This window comes from Carettochelys insculpta, chromosome 23, assembly GCF_033958435.1.
Source record: "Carettochelys insculpta isolate YL-2023 chromosome 23, ASM3395843v1, whole genome shotgun sequence".
NCBI lineage: Eukaryota > Metazoa > Chordata > Testudines > Carettochelyidae > Carettochelys > Carettochelys insculpta.
Genome location: NC_134159.1, coordinates 23833537 through 23851330, shown reverse-complemented (window position 1 = coordinate 23851330; position 17794 = coordinate 23833537). Strand labels below are relative to the sequence as shown.

General features: G+C 42.6%; 1 protein-coding gene across 2 annotated transcripts in view; it reads right to left on the bottom strand.

Annotated features, from left to right (window-relative positions):
• The window catches only part of CAMTA1 (calmodulin binding transcription activator 1), a 1240930-nt gene that overhangs the window by 15489 nt on the left and 1207647 nt on the right, over nucleotides 1–17794 (bottom strand). The window contains exon 24 of one of the 2 annotated variants that reach the window (XM_075017972.1): nucleotides 7453–7634. The exons of the other annotated variant lie outside the window; for it this stretch is intronic. Coding sequence (XP_074874073.1) covers nucleotides 7453–7634 — 182 coding nt within the window. The remainder of the gene's footprint in view (nucleotides 1–7452; nucleotides 7635–17794) is intronic. 2 annotated transcript variants of the gene reach the window in all.

Sequence of the window (17794 nt, the reverse complement as noted above, 5' to 3'; positions counted from 1 at the left end):
AAAGACAAAAAACAAAGGGTGGGAATAAATGGTAAATTTTCACAATGGAGGAGGGTAACTAATGGTGTTCCCCAGGGGTCAGTCCTGGGACCGATCCTGTTCAACTTGTTCATCAATGATCTAGAAAATGAGGTAAGCAGTGAGGTGGCAAAGTTTGCAGATGACACCAAGTTGTTCAGGACAGTCAAAAGCAAAAGGGATTGTGAAGAACTACAAAAAGATGTCAGCAAACTGAGTGATTGGGCAGCAAAATGGCAAATGAAATTTAATGTGGGTAAGTGTAAGGTAATGCATGTTGGAAAAAATAACCCAAATTACACGTACTACATGATGGGGTCAAATTTAGCTACGACAGATCAGGAAAGGGATCTTGGAGTTATAGTGGATAGTTCTCTGAAGACATCCACGCAGTGTGCAGCGGCAGTTAGTAAAGCAAATAGGATGTTAGGAATTATTAAAAAAGGGATCGATAATAAGACAAAAGATATCATACTTCCCCTATATAAAACTATGGTACGCCCACATCTCGAGTACTGCGTGCAGATGTGGTCTCCTCACCTCAAAAAAGATATATTGGCATTAGAAAAGGTTCAGAAAAGGGCGACTAAGATGATTAGGGGCTTGGAAAGGGTCCCATATGGGGAGAGGCTAGAGAGACTGGGACTTTTCAGTTTGGAAAAAAGGCGATTGAGGGACGATATGATAGAGGTATATAAAATCATGAATGGTGTGGATAAAGTGAATATAGAAAAATTATTTACCTTTTCCCATAATACAAGAACTAGGGGACACCAAATGAAATTGATGGGTAGTAGGTTCAAAACTAATAAAAGGAAATTTTTCTTCACACAGCGCACAGTCAACCTGTGGAACTCCTTGCTGGAGGAGGCTGTGAAGGCCAGGACTCTATTAGGGTTTAAAAAAGAGCGTGATAAATTTTTGCAGGTTAGGTCCATAAATGGCTATTAGCCAGGGATAAAATATGGTGCCCTAGCCTTCATAACAAGGGCAGGAGATAAATCACTTGATCATTGTCTTCTGTTCTCCTTCTCTGGGGCACCTGGCATTGGCCACCGTCGGCAGATGGGATGCTGGGCTCGATGGACCTTTGGTCTGACCCAGTATGGCCATTCTTATGTTCTTATGTTCTTATAAAAATAAATAAATTTTCTCTGTTTATTATTTCTTTCCAGTAATAATAGCAGTAATCTGTATATTTTCTAAGGCCCTGTATTTTTTTTTCCAAGGACCAGTACTGGGCTGCGGATCACACTTTGGGAAACACTGCTCTAAACAATTAACAAGGTTATCCAAAACACAGGATTTGGTGGTGATGGGAGACTTCAACTATCCAGACATGTGTTGGGAAACTAACACAGTGAGGCACACACTATCCAGAAAGTTCTTGAACTGCATGGATGACAATTTTTTATTTCAAAAGGTGGAAAAAGCTACTGGGGAGAAGCAGTTCTAGATCTGATTTTAACAAATAGGGAGGAAATCCTTGAGGATTTGGAAGTGGAAGGTAGCTTGGGACAAAGTGACCATGAAATCATAGAGTTCACAATTCTAAGAAATAGTGAAAGGAAGAACAGCAAAATAGAAACAATGGACTTCAGGAAAGCAATTTTTGGTAAACTCAGCTGGTAAGTAAAGTCATAGGGGAAGCAAGATTAAGAGAAAAAACAACTGGAGAGAGCTGGCAGTTTTTCAAAGGGACATTATGAAGGGCCCAAAAGCAAGCTATATGGCTGTATAGAAAAGATACAAAAGTATGGTAAAAGACTGCCTTGGCTTAGCTAGCAGATCTTGCATGATCTCAAAATCAAAAAGGAGTCATAAAAAGTGGAAATTAGGAGAAATTACAAAAGGTGAATATAAGCAAACAATACATGTACGCATGGGCAAGATTAGAAAGTCCAAGGCACAGAATGAGCTCAAACTAGCTAGAGACCTAAAGGGTGCGTCTACACTAGCCGCCTATGTTGAAGTAGCTGGCACAACATCGAAATAGCACGCATCGCATCTGCATGTGCTGTATGCTATTTCGACGCTGAAATCAATGGTAGGCAGCAAGACGTCGAAATCGCTATTCCTATCCAAAGATGGGAATAGCACCCTACTTTGATGCTCAACGTCGAAATAGGGTGTGTTTAGACTATCCGCATCCTGCTACATTGAAATAGCGGGGTCCTCCATGGCGGCCATCAACTGAGGGGCTGAGAGACGCTCTGCCCAGCCCCTGTGGGGCTCTGTGGTTGCCATGTGCAGCAGACCTTAGCCCAGAGCTTCTGGCTGCTGCTGCTGCTGTTGCAGCTGGGAGTCCATGCTGTGTGCACGGGGTGTGCAACTTGTTGTCGGCTCTGTGGACCTCATGCTGTGCAGGCCAAGCGTGTCTGGGAGGGACCCTTTAAGGGAGTGGCTTGCTGTTGTCCCAGAAGGGCTAGTCCAGCCTGTGACCCCGTCTGCAGGCTTTGCCGGCCCCTTATTTTGACAGGGAGTGCTTGTGTGTGTGGACGCTCCGCATTTCCTTCCAGGGCGGTTCCCTGTCACTACTTCGATGTTGAACATTGATGGCACCAACCCCAGAGGATGTGTAGATGATACGTATCAAAGTAGCCTATTTCGATGTTCTTACTTCAAAATAGGCTACTTTGACGTAGTGTGCTAGTGTAGACGTAGCCAAAGGGTAACAAAAAGTCACTCTATATGAGAAGCAAGAGGAAGACCAAGGACAGAGTAGGCCCATTACTCAGCGAGGAGGGAGAAACAATATCAGGAACTTGGAAATGGCAGAGGTGCTTAATGACTTCTTTGTTTCAGTCTTCACCAACAAGGCTAATGCTGAAATGCCTAACACAATGCATGCTAGTCTGAAGGGGTAGGTTTAGAGGATAAAATAAAAAAGAACAAGTTAAAAATTACTCAGAAATATTAGATGTCTGCAAATCACCAGGGCCTGACGAAATGCATCCAAGAGCACTTGAGGAGCTGATAGAGGAGGTTTCTGAGCCTTTGATATCATCTTTGAAAAGTCCTGGAAGTTGGGAGAGATTCCAGACAACTGGAAAAGGGCAAACAGTGTCCATCTATAAAAAGGAAAAAAAAAAGAACAACCCAGGAAACTACAGACCAGTCAGTTTAACTTCTGTGCTGCGAAACACAATGGAGCAAACAATTAAGGAATTAATCTGCAAATATCTGGAAGAAAATAAGGTGAAAGGTAACAGCCAGCATGGATTTGTAAAGAACAAATCATGCCAGACCAATCTGATAGCTTTTTTGACAGGGTAACAAGTCTTCTGGATACGGGAGAAGTGGTGGATGTGGCATACCTAGACTTTAGTGAGGTATTTCACACAGTCTTGCAAGATCTTCTTATCAATAAACTACGCAAATACAACTTAGATGGGGCCATTATAAGGTGGGTGCATAACTGGCTAGGTAACCATTCTCAGAGAGTAGTTATTAATGGGTCGCAGTCATGCTGGACGGGCATAAAAAGTGGGGTTCCACAGAGATCTGTTTTGGGACTGGTTCTATTCAATATCTTTATCAACGATTCAGATATTGGCATTAGAGAGTACGCTTATTAATTTTGCAGATGATACCAAACTGGGAAGGGCTGCAACTGCTTTGAAAGAGAGACTCATAATTCAAAATTATCTGTACAAGCTGGAGAAATGGTCTGAGGTAAGCAGGATGAAGTTTAATAAAGACAAACGCAAAGTACTCCACTTAGGAAGAAACAATCAGCTTCATACACATAGAATGTGAAGTAACTGTCTGGGAAGGAGTACTGCAGAAAGGGATTTAGAGGTCATAGTGGACCACAAATTAAATATGAGTCAACAGTGTGATGCTGTTCCAAAAAAAAGCAAGCATGATTCTGGGATGCATTAACAGGAGTGTTGAGAGCAAAACACAAGAGTCATTCTTCTGCTCTACTCTGCGCTCATTAGGCCTCATTTGGAGTACTGTGTTCAATTCTGGGCACCACATTTCAAGAAAGACGTGGAGAAATTGGAAAAGGTCCAGAGAAGAGCAACAAGAATGATTAAAGGTCTAGAGAACATGAGCTATGACGGAAGACTGAAAGAACTGACCTTGTTTAGTTTAAAAAAGTGAAGACATAGACGGGAACATGACAGCGGTTTTCAAGTGCCTCACAGAGGGTTTACAAGCAGGAGGGAGAAAAATTTTTCTCCTTGTTCTCTGAGGATAGGACAAGCAGCAATCAACTTAAACTGCAGCAAAGGAGGTTTAGATTAGACATTAGGAAAAACTTCCTAACTGTCAAAGTGGTTAAATACTGGAATAAGATACCTAGGGAGGTTGTGGAATCTCTATCGCTGGAGATATTTAAGAGCAGGTTAGATAGATATCTATCGGGGATGGTCTAGATCAGGTGTGTCCAACCCGCGGCCCTGGACAGCTAGTAATGCGGCCCCACAAGATTGTAAACTTTTAACATTATTATGTGATTTATATACATTAACTATATTATATATTTTATATGCGGCCCAAGACAATTCCTCTTCACTCAATGCGGCCCAGGCAAGCCAAAAGGTTGGATACCCATGGTCTAGATGGTGTATGGTCCCGCCGAGAGGGCAGGGAATTGGACTTGATGACCTCTTGAGGTCCCTTCTAGTTCTAGTGTTCTGATTTTACGATATTTATAATGTAATGTGTGTTAATACAAAGAAAATGTCAAATTTGTGACGCAGGCAGCAATCAAGAGCGTTACAGCTAAGGCTGAAGTTCCACCTTTAATTCACACTTAGAAAAGCAGGGTCCAGGTGAACTCTCTCAGTACATGGAGGTTCTTTGGCTGACAAGAGCTACTGGAATAGTTTGGGTGTACTTTGTTTGCTCCTCAGTATAAGGCTTTGGGTGGAATGGAGTAGGCTTGGGTTGTTCTTGCGTGGATCTGCATCTAGAAAATAAACTGAACTATTTCTGAAGCTGCTCTTTCATAGTAAGGACCTCGCAAGCCTGTGAGTTTGAGTAGCACAGAGATAACATAAAGATCCGTAATTTCTCCAGTCTTGTGCCAAGTGCAAGAATAAAGAACAAACTTAGGGTCAAGGTAATCTGTAGATCCAATCTGAGTTGTTTTAATATTATATTTGAGACAAAACATAGGTATGTTTTTTCTTACATATAATTTAAAATACTTACAATGACCAAATAATGCAGAACTGCCTTCAGGTGACTCTGAATTAATGTTTTTTGTATTGATTATTTTTGTCCATTAGTTCATTCAGAAGCATTGACAGTTTGTCACACAAAGGCTTTGGCCACATTAGTCCCCTTCTTTCGGAGGAGGCCCAGTAATGAGGCACTTTGGCAGAGGCTAATGAGGCACTTCCATGAATATGCAGCACCTCATTAGCATAATGGTATCCACATGTACTTTCCCAAAACCAAATGGGAAGAAGGGGCTTTCAAAATCAGGGGGTTGTTTCGAAGGGCCTCCAGCTACACAGGCAGCATGTTTCAAAAGCAGCACTTTCAAAGCATGCACAGATGCCATTATGCTAATAAGGTGCCGAATATTCATGGCAGCACCTCATTAGTATCTGCCAAAGTGCCTCATTACCATGGCCCCTGAAAGGATGGTCTAGCAAGGCCACAGCCAAAAGGTGCCCAAAGCAAGCTCTTCAGAAGCCCTCTTGAAAAGTAGTTACCTTTGTGACAAGCAGCAGCCTTTACTCTAATAATTTCATAATTTTAAAAAGAGAATTTTTTTGATCAGTGCTGTTTTTATTTGGTGATGTTTTTACAGGGAAACAAATTAGAACAGGAAAACAGGCCAGTTATCATCCAATTATTAGCACTCAGTTTAAAAAAAAGTAGAAACTGAATTTTCAAGACACGACTGAACATAATGATTTCAATATGTATTCCTGGACAAATTATAACCCCTTTAAATAGCAATTCATAATACTAGTGGTGCTCATACAGCTCGCAAAAAGGAGACAGCTGGTATTCTCTTATTACAACTAGCCAAGACATTCACTACACCTTATTTCGTATCTTTCCATTTTGCATTACAGGTGAAGAAGGGAGGTGAGGGCTACGGAAGCTTCCTTCCTTTGTCAGCATTTGGCAGCTTGCTTGGAATAAAACATTGTGGCAGATTTTTATAAACTGAAGACAGGTTTTGCCGCAGAAAATGACTTTTCTCCCGGCAGATGGTTCATCTGGATTTGGGAAGCCTCCAACTACTGACACCTGTGTACAGAACTTAAGCCAGGGCAGCCACAGGCAAAAGTAGCACTGGGTAAACATTTTAGGTGGGCTTTGTAACTTCTCTCAGCTCTATATACATGTTTTCATTATATAAGGGCACTTCTGAAAGTTTCTCTTAGTGCTAGGATGTGGCTGACAGGGCTGTTCAACTGAAGTCCTGCTGTTGCTGAAATGCAAACTCTGTAGCTCAGGAGAGCTGAATGCTGCCCATATCAATCCTTTGTCAAGAAGAGCTCCTAAGCTGTTTCACTGGCTGCTGTGAATGTTGCACAGAATCAGGAAGAAGGTGAGTTTATTTTCTCAAATTTTGTTTTGCGGGAGAGTCCCAGTGCCAGAAGCTTCCCTGGAGCACTCTGAATGACACATTTTGGCTGCAGGCCATCCTGGCTATCTCTAGCTGCAGCGTAATTCTTCACCAGTGTGTGAAAGGCAGCTGCACTGAGTAAGTCAGTGTGACAAACATGAGAAGGGTAGCTGTACTAGTCTGTATCTAGAAAAACAATGAGAAGTCCCGTGGCACCTTATAGACTAACAGATATATTGGAGCATAAGCTTTAGTGAGCAAAGACCCACTTCATCAGATCCATCTGATGAAGTGGCTCTTTGCCCATTGAAAGCTTATGCTCCAATATATCTGTTACTCTATAAGGTGTCACAGGACTTCTCATTGTTCTTCCGGTTATGACAAAGTGTCAATGACCTCCCTTCATGGTGTTCTGTTAAGTTAAATGTGAGCTTTGGCATTTTAAATGGGGGAAAACGTTTTTGAGCTGCGATCATTTGAAGTGTAAAGATCACAATCTCACAGCTCCCAAAGTGCTCCAGATAGACAGTTCTCATGACCTTTGGATTTTATTCAGTCAAATACTGTTAAAGAGGTTGCATTGTTATAAGCAATGTAGTAAGCAACAGCCCTGAAAGCTAGCAGCAGTTTATATTGTATTATTTCCCTCAAGTTTCAAATGGGAATTTGTGAGCAAACGAATTAGGCCTACTAATAAAAGTTACAGCAGATGCTAGCTTCATGGGTAAAGCATGAGGCAAACCTGCTTCATAAGATATTACTCTAATGTCCAGCCAGGGAAATGTTCAATGAGTCAGTGAGTTTACAGCAAAAAAGTCTGGCAATGCTGCAGGTCAATAATATAAAGGACAGGGTGAATTAGAGCCACAGAAGGCTCTGTAATCAATTACCTGCTGCTTTGACAGCTGAATTGGCTTGTGTGAAATTTAGGAAATGGGAGCTCTTGCCTTTTTCCAGATAGCTCATTTGGGTTGCAAAACAAAAAAGACAGAAAGGCCCAATAAGAATGATACCCCAGAGCATGTAGCCTGAAATTTAACACAAACACTTGTGGTCCAAAAAGACTGAGTCCCTGCAAAAGGTAAACAAAACAAAATTGCTCTGTAAATGTCCATTGCATCCACCTTGATACACGAACCATATCATTTTTATCCTGCTGTCCTTACGATGTCTCAGGAGAGGGCTTTGCCCCCTCTCCCCTAACATTTTCCCCCCATTCTTAATGTTACCATAAGACATACAAGAAACTGGGTATTTAATGCAATGGTTGCTGCATATCACACATTTCCTGCTTCTATGAAAAAAACCTCGGTGGACAAGAGTGGGAGAGATTGGCTCTTTGAGCGGCTGGGAAAAGAAGTGACCTGCAGCCAGCAACAGAGGACATTTTAGGTGGTTGTGCATTCAGGTATGAAATGAAGAGATTGTACTTACCCGAGCAGCTGATGTCACATGGTACATATACCCACCCAAAATCAGAGAACCACAGAAAATCAATGGGATGAAGTTTTAAAAAGGATGCTGCCATAAATGAATTTTATTCCTTATATTGTTTGTTTACTATGGTAACTTTGCTTGTTCTGCCCAAGAAAACAGTTTATATTATAAGCAGCCAGTTTAGCTAGTACAGCAGTTTAGGAAGATCTGATTGTTATTGACCTCTTGAAATTATGGCAGAAGGGTCACTAGAGCAGCGTGTATTTCTGCATCTAGTAACTGCATTCTGCATCTGTATTCTGAACAAAACTTGCACATGGTAGGTTAATAGAAGATATAAACAAAGGAATGGGTCAGCATTTTATATGGTTTAGGGAGGGCACTAGAGACTCAGCATAGCTGACATCTCTCCAAGGCTCCTTTGGATGAAAGGAGCTACTAATAATAGATTCTCATTAACAGTTCCTTCTGAAACAGCATGCAGCATTAATTTCAGTTAATAGTGACTACATAAGGCCCTTTGAGATCTGCATCTTTCTTACTTCCATCAAAATATTGTAACCTGCTATGGGAAATGTAATATAGCTAATCCAGATAATCCTTTGGGAAATCCCCATCTCCTCTTTGCCTTTAAATAAATGAAACCTTTTCATACTATAAACTAAAAATCTGTCTGTACGTAGTTACTATGCATGCAACAAACACTTCTGTGTGCACACATTCAGCATGTGTAGGGCATGCCAGTTTGTGCTCGTTTGTGTGTATGAGTGGTGGCGCGCTATGGTGTGTACATGCACATACACGGTTTGTGTGCATATTGATGCATGCACATTTATAGCAGAAAAGAATGATTAACTGCTGTATGGTCTCTTATACTTCAGCAGATTGGCAGATGCTAAACATTGCAGCAGCTCATCACTTACTCATTTTCCAAATATACAGGAAAAAAGCAGTGTTACAGATTGAAGAAGCAGAAACTGTAATTTATGGTGAAAATGAGAACTGTGCACTAGGAATGATTTCTGATGCATCATGCTAAAATCTATTTACAGTACACTTGGGCACATAACCCATTATTCATTGAAAAACTGGTTGTTTTAAAGTCATTTAGTCACTGGCTCTACTTCCCTGATTCATATTCTTTAATGATTGAGCCTCCTGGCCTAGGCATTATACAAATGTATCATTGTACACAGGCACTAACTCAAAAATAAAAAGACAACTGCCATATATGGTACAGGGAGCACAATCAAATGTAGACCGTTTTAACATACATGTATCCATTTGCAGTTTATTAGTTCTCAGTTATGAAAGATGAAATGCCAAGTCTCTCTTGCGCATCTCAACTAGACAGTGCATCGTGACTAGTTCCTTATATGTGCCATAGTAAAAGTCGGTCTTAAGAAAAATCCCTGAATGTGTGCTTGCTTGCTTCCTTAACACCTCATATATCAGAGACTGTTATATTTAATTTACTTGATAGAATATACATGAAGCATGGACCTTGACTAAAAAATACAGTCACTTAATTCTGATGCTAATGTGTATTACAGAATATTCATCATTACATCACAAGCATTAAGGAAACTATCATGTTTCCAAAATGTGTCACCTATAGAGTCCTCTCAGCAGGCTCTTTTAGAGGTGCAGACCTTACAAGATATATTGTTTGCAGGCAAGTGACACTCCAAGATAAGTAGGATAGGGAACAGGAGTCCAGCAACTCAAAGGGAGGCCTGGTGAGTCTGGAGAGGACCACCATTCCTCTGTAAGACAGCTGTACGTACCTGCAGGTAAAACCTCTTAAGCTGTCTCAGGAACCTGATACGTCATGAGAAAAGATGGTTTTACCCTGAATCAACTGGTGGAATATGGAGATGGCTGCAAGGGGCACTCTGCTGGAAGAATGTGCTAGACCCCAATTTCTGAGCTGCAGTGAGTAGTCCCAAGATGGACTGTATTGACAAGCATGAGAAACACTGTGCTCCTGACACCCAGTGGAAAAACCTCATTTCCTTAGCCTGTTAAGTTAGCCTCATGTATGGCTTCCTCCTTCCCAGGAAGACTTGTGGAACCTCCTCTGAGAAGGTGCACTCCTTCAGGTTGAAGCACGGAGCATCCATGCTGACAGGTAAAGAGGTGCAAGGCTGGAATATAGGAGCAGATTGTGCTCCTGTGACAGCAGGTCCACCTGTCTGGGAAAGGGCCAACACCATTGTTCAAGAGCATGCCAAAACATTATTGAAAAGGCCATGGTGGAGCAGTCACAACAACCTGCATTTTGTCCTTCTTGATCTTTACCAGGACCCAGCTGATGGGAGTTATTGGAAGGAATGCATAGCTCAGACAGCCTGACCAGTACAGAAGAAAAGTAAAGGAGAAAGACCCTTGTTCAGGTCCACTTGAGGTGAGAAAAGTCCCTGCTGAGGTGAATAGCCAGAGCATTCCGGACACCAGGGAGGTGACCGGCTTCCAGACAGATGTCACAGCAGATGGAGAAATTCAAGCACTAGAGTGTCTCTTAGCAGGGAGCCGATGAACATGCTCCAGCTTGCCTGTTGATACAGAATATTGCGGCTATGTTGTCATGACTCACCACTTTGACAGCAAGTGAGGCTGGAAGACTCTGCAGGCCAACTGGGCTGCTCTGCTTTTTTTTTTTTTTAATGGTTATATGCAATGTCCCCTTCAGTGACAACACCCTTTGTGTCTGAAGACCTCTGAGGTGTGCACCCCATCTGAGGCATCCAACGCCAACTCAACTGAGAGAGAAGGGTTGTCTAATGGGACTGCTTCCAGTTCATTCCCACACTCAGTCCACCACCATAGCACAGTGAGTACTGCTGGGGGAATGGTGATGACCCTTCTCCAGATGGAATTTGTTGATGCCAGCCATTGTTGCAGGGGCCCCATGCAGACCCTGGCATAGCATTCATATATGTGCATACTGCCATGTGGCCCTCCAGGTGCAGGCACACTGTGGCTGTCATCAGGGGAATGTGGATACTTCTGCAGTAAGGTCCATCCAGGCCTGAAACTCATCCATCAGTAGGAAAGCCCCTGTGCAGGTCAAGTTGGTTATCATGCCAGTAAACTCTAGCCTCTGTACAGGAAGGAACATGACATTTTCATGTTTACAAGCAGGTTAAGGGACCTGCACATGGCCTACAACACTCCGATGTCCCTTAACTTGGACCAGCCCTTGCTGAGCCATTCATCAAGGTATGAGTATATTTGGACCCGTCAGCATCTCAGGTAAGCAGCTTCTATCAACATGCACTTCGTACACACCTCTGGTGCTATTACCAGGCCGAAAGAGGGAACTGCAAACTGGCAGTGACGAGGAATTACTGTGAATTGTAAGAAATGTCTGTGGTCTCAAAAGACACCTTTGTGAAAGTGTGGATCCTTCCAAGTTGAGGACAGCATACTAGTCTCCTGGATCCAGGGAGGGAATGGTGAAGGCTAGGGAGCCCATGCAGCGCTTCATTTCATTAGGTATTTGTTGAAGCCCTGCAGGTACAGAATGGGCTGCAGCCTGCCCTTAGCCTTTGGAATTAAACAGAAAGCAGAATGGAGCCCTTTGTTCCAGTACTTATGACAAGCGGGAGATCTTTCCCTCTCACGTTTCTTAGGATACATCTACACTATGAAATAAAGTTGAATTTATTAAAGTCAACTTTGCAACACTGGATTTTATAAAGTTGAAGTTGAATGTCTGCATCTGCCACAAAGTCGACTGAGTGCAGTCCCACTAAATCACCAAAGTTCAACAGTTGCAGCTGTGCATTGTGGGAACCTATCCCACAATTCCCTCAGTCCCAGGGAATTCTGGGTTTTTTTTCCTGGTGCATTATAAGAAAAAATGCTTCACAAGTGATTGCGGGTGTTTGATGTCATCTTCCCACACTGCTTTGCCCTCATTCCCTCTGTTGAAAACACTCGGCCATTTTTCAGATGGAAAGGAGGAAAAACAGGGAATCCCAGGTGAAAGAAAACCAAACAGGTAGGTTTCAGAAGGTGACCGACCACTAAACAGTGCAAGAATCTGGATCCATGTGAACAGGGAAAGACTTAATAATATTCACAGAGAAGGGAAGTAGGGAGTCCCAAAGGAAAGAAAGCCAAACAGGTAGTGGTGTTCAGAAGCTGAAGCACCCAGCACCCTTCACAAATGTGCTCTCGGAACACCCAGCTGACTGTGCCATCTCAGCAGGTACCTTAACTAGTTATCTCCCCATCAAAGAACAGCTTCCATAAGGCAGCATGTCAGTGAACTGTCAATCACACATACTACCATGTTGTTTCTGATAACAGTGGATTAAAACCAGATCATATGCAAAAAAGTAGGGAAGGAATCACAAGGTGAAGCACGCAAAAGAGTGGGTGGAACACCCAGTTGCCTGTGTCACATCAACAGTTACCTCAGCTAGTTTTTCCCCCGTGAATATACAGCAAACAGGCCACTACTGAGACTGTGGCTCCACTGAGCTGCACTTTTTTGGAAGGGATAATACTAAAGCAGGGCCCAGGGGTCCTGTGTGCCTAGGTGAGGGGGGCCAATCCCCAAAATAGGTGTGGTGAGGGGTCGGCCACCCACCTGAACTCAGGGGTCAGCTGAGGCTCCTATTGATATGGTGCAGTCACCTGCTTTCTTATTAGCCATACCCCAGTGTGCACTGCCTCAGAGGGGCCAGCTAGCCCCCAGAAATATTTGCCATGGGAGTGCCAGGCCACCAGCACTTGGTGACCCCCTGGAAAATGTGAAGCACAGACGCCTTTACCCCGACACAGGCCAGGAAAGCACATGGTACGGTGGAGCCAAGGCTAACCATGTAGTGTGGTGGGGTGGAGGGCTAGCCTGTCAGCTGCACAGTGCCTGTGGGGGAGGAAGACTTCCCCACAGAAATGTGAAGTGCAGAAAAGAAGTTTCTTGGCCTCTCCTGCTAAATCGTTTGCAGGGAGGAAGCCTTCACTCTGCATAGGGCAGGACATGCCGCTGTCTGCTATGAGGCCATCTGGTCCCCAAAGCCACGCCACCACATGGTGTGGTAGGGGTTAGCCCGCCAGCCGAAATGCTATCCTGGCTGTCCTGGTGGCTTCATGCTGGGGCTCTCCTTCATGGGTAGATACGACCACCATGCTGATCATAAAGAAATTAATTCAAAATGCTGGACTTCCTGTTTCCTATTTCCTGCACACCTGGGCCTTTTCTACATATGCCACTAGTTTTGAAAGTGGCGTGCTAATGAAAAGCCTGGAAAATGCTAACGAGGCACAGATGTAAATTTCTAGCACCTCACTAGCATACAGTCACATGATTTGGAGTCCAGCAGAAGCTCTTCCAGACTCCAAAACAGCGTGTAGAAGCGCAGCCCCCTGGGGAAGGTTCCAAAAGGAGGATTTCCTTGCAGAAGATCCCCCGGGGGGAAGAGCTTCTTCTGGACTCCAAATCATGTGACTGTATGCTAATGAGGTGCTAGAAATTTACATCCATGCCTCGTTAGCATTTTCCGGGCCATTCATTGGCATGCTGCTTTCGGAACAAGTGGCCTGCGCAGAAACGGCCCTGGAGAGCAGGAGAGATGAAAGTAGACATAACATACACATTCTGAGCATTGTGGGATACCGCTAGAGGCCAATAAAATCAATGTAAAGAAATGCCTTTTCCAAACGAGCGTTATACTTACCTTTTACATTCGAACTTGGCATAATGCTGCATCGGATGGTTGAAGCAAGAATATAGACCTTTGTGCTCCTTAAAATCAATCTAATGGTATTGGCAGTGAAGACAGTCACTCTGTAAAATTGACTCTGTGCTCTAGTGTAAACATAGCCTTATGGTTCCTGGATGAAGCTAAAGAAGGGTATTGGTGCTGGCTGGACAATGGCACCAGAGTGGTGATCTGCACTGATGGTGCCATGCTTGGGGCTGAGTCGGATCTCTGCTCCAGTGCCAGCATTAATGAAGACTCTATCAGGAACACCTGGAGACAGATGTTTCTCTCCTTTGTCATCTGGGATTTGTACGACTTTCAAACGCAACACCTAGTCAGCCCAAGCAGCTATTGTGAGGCTCATTACAGGGTATCAGGCACTTACAGTGATTGCATGGTTTGAAGCCTTGTGATTGGGCCATGCCCCCATTCTGAAGCAAAGTCCCATCTAGGGCTGACTGACTGATTGTAACATTAACACTACTAAGGGAAAAATAACAGCTATATTACAGGAAAAGTTCATTAAAATGAACAACACAAACAAAGGGTAGCAAAAGGAAGCAGAATGTTTCAGCACCTTCACTGGTGGCAAGAAGGAACTGTAGGTGGGTAGAGTGGATGGCAGCTCCTTCCACAAAACCATAAGGGTGCCACTCCAGAGGGTGCCAGACTTCCTCCCCTATGGGTACTGGTAACAGAAAACTTCCAACACTGGTGCGTTGTGGTGACCACACACCTAATGTGGAATGCATATCAGAAATCACTTGGTGATTCTCCTTCCCTAAGCCTCTCCCTCTATGGTTTAGGGGGACCGTCAGAAGCAGCACAGTGAAACTGACAAGACTGTAGTCAAACATCCCACTAACTGTTCAGAAACCCATCAGACAGCAGTGACACTTTATGGAGCCGGGCAGTCAGATCCTGTTCTGAGCTCTAGAAGGGAGTGTGTGGAGACCAGAAGATTGGGGGGGATTGGCGTGTGTGGTCTGCATCTCGTTGCCATGAACCCAGGTGCCGTCATTTACATAGGCTGTGTCTACACTAGCCCAAAACTTCGAAATGGCCACGCAAATGGCCATTTCAAAGTTTACTAATGAAGCACAGAAATACACATTCAGCGCCTCATTAGAACGCCAGCAGCTGCAGCACTTCGACATTGATGGCTTGTCCTTCCTCTTCAAAAGGAACCTGGAAACTGCTGATAGGAATAAGGGGATTTCAAAGTTGATGGGATCCTTTCAAAAAGGAGCCCCGTCTGGACGAGCCGCGTCAATTTCGAAGTGCTGCGGCTGCCGGCATTCTAATGAGGTGCTGAGTATGTATTTCAGCGCTTCATTAGTAAACTTCGAAATGGCCATTTGCATGGCCATTTCGAAGTTTTGGGCTAGTGTAGACACAGCCATGAAGTGAATATAAAAGTATGCTATTCTCTTCTGTGACATTTTACATCAATGCAATACACAAGAAGGCCTTTGAAAGCAGGATTCTTGGATTCTATTCCCAGCTTTAATGGGAGGAAGGAGTGCTTGGTACTTTGCTTTAGACTCTCCTGCTGAGCACATGACAAAGAAATTATTTTATGTTCCAGAGATAAAATAAGGCCAACTTGCATTTGGTGGAAAAAAAGGCAACTTAATTTTTTTTGCATTACAAAAAAAGCTTATCACATATATTATTCATCCTTGCAACTGGCAAATGCTGCTATGTTGAAAACAAATGTGTTTCTAAAAACAATTTATTGTATTTTCTTTTCAGTATGGAAATATTATCCTGAGTTATTCAGAGGGGCTGTGGCGAGCTAGACACGCAACACTCATGCCTGAAAATACCAGCCTCAGTTTACAGAAAACATTAGATTACTATTTAATCCCTTAGTAAGGGAGTATATCAGGAAAAAGGCTGTAAAGGTTGAACCTCTCTAGTTTAGTACCCTCAGGACCTGACTGGTGCCAAATGAGAGAATTTGCCGACCCATGGGAAGTCAATATTGTCTAACTGCATTGCCAATACTTCCACTGCTTACTGGGCTCTTAGAAGACATTTAGAGGTAAACTAGAGATAAATGACAGCAGAGAACACTGAGCAAGGACTCGTGACTCTAAATAAACTTTATGGGACTGTGGGCAACTTGGACACACCTACGACAAGTGGACATCCAATGAACTAAAATCACGCTGGACTGCTGATGAAGCCAGACGAGAGAGAGACAGACTAGCGAGGTTCAACCTGTACTAATTCTGCATGCTTTCTTAAATTAGTATGCAGGATGTGTAAAGCAATTCTCTATGAACTGGACTTTATTTCCCAATAATAAACCAAACTCTGCTAGATTATAGCTTTGTAGTGTTATCTGTATCTGTGAAAGACAGCAAAATTCTCACACTTGGAAAAATGGATTTAGGTCCACCTAAGTTTAGAGTCTCATTTCATAGTGTTCTTACTTCAGATTTCATGAGGAAAGAAAGCAAATGACTCTTCTAGTAACATGAATGAAAACACATCAGCAAGAAAAATTAGTGCCAGAAGTCTCAAGAGTCTGCAAAAATTTAATTAACTATATTACATTTTGTTAGGATTAATAAGTAAACCAGTAAAGGACAGGGTCACACCAGACTCAATAATAATGGACAGAAGGTAGGGTTAATTCAAGAAAATTAACCCTACAACTGGTAGGCTGTGTCTACACTTACATTCCTCTTTTGAAAGAGGTATTCAAATGAGGGAAATTGAAAACGTAAATGAGGTGCAGATTTGCATGACACCTCATTTGCATATTCTTATTTCAAAATAGCTTCTTTCGAAGACGAAAACCAGTGTAGACACTGCTCTTTCGAAAGTAAAAAAAGGAAAGAAGGATTCTTTCAACGATGGGGTTTGCTTTCGAAACAGCAGTGTCTACACTGATTTTTTTCTTTCAAAAGAAGCTATTTTGAAATAAGAATATGCAAATGAGGTGCCAAATATGCAAATCTGTACCTCATTTGCATTTTTGATTTCCCTCATTTGCATACCTCTTTCGAAAGAGGAATGCAAGTGTAGACACAGCCGTAGAGAGCAATGTACAAGAACATTTAAAGTTCACTTTCATATTTGTTATATGTGTGTGCAACTGTCTAGTTAAACTCTCTGCTTGACATTTACAAAATATGACCATCGCAGGGTTTTGCCTAAAGAAAGCAGCCTTTGTCCTTTGCAGTTATCAGCCCCAAGAACTCAATTTTCTCACTGGTGCTTTTGTATACACATTGTCTGAAGGGAGTAGTCCTCTGCATCAGAGGAAAATAATGACAATGTTTTTTTTACTATGGGAACAATCTCAGCCTCATGTCTGCTCTTTCACAGATAGCACCCAAGTTAATATATCTCTGGACAGGAGAGAATTTCTGTTTCTTGTACAACTGCACCTCTCTAATTCAGTATCAGAGAGGTAACCATGTTAGTCTGTATCTTTGAGAACAAGAAGTCCTGTGGCACCTTATAGACTAAGAAATATATATATCTGTTAGTCTATAAGGTGCCACAGGACTTCTTGCTGTTCTCTCTAATTCAGATAATTTTAATATCACTAGCTTTACCCTTCCATTTTCATTTCCTTCTCATTTTAAATATCCACTGAAAAAGGAAAATAACTGGGAGGTGGCTCTAGCAGGGTGGCCGGGGTGTAGCTTACCTAATACTGCTTCCTGAGAAGAGGAGAATTAAAGCTTAACCAGTTCAGGAAATAGTGACAAGAAATCCTTTTAGTCACTAAAGCTCAGTAAGAAAATAAAAAAGGAAACCTCTCAGGTGTGGCTAAAAGTACTCAGGAGCTTTCTAAAATTATGCTAAAATCTTATATCAATACAACATTCTAATTATGAAGAAAATCATCACTCATTGAGCATGTGTCAGTGTAGACCCATTCAAACTTTAAAAAGTTATAAAGAGCATCGATTGTGGATACTGTAAAGTTCCCACCAATACAACTTTCTAAGCATGCCCAGTGATGGATATAAAGGTTTTTTCCCCCATTTATTCATGCATTTGTAACATCTATTGCAGAGTACTTGTCCTGTTGTGAAAAGCAGCAGTGTTAGTA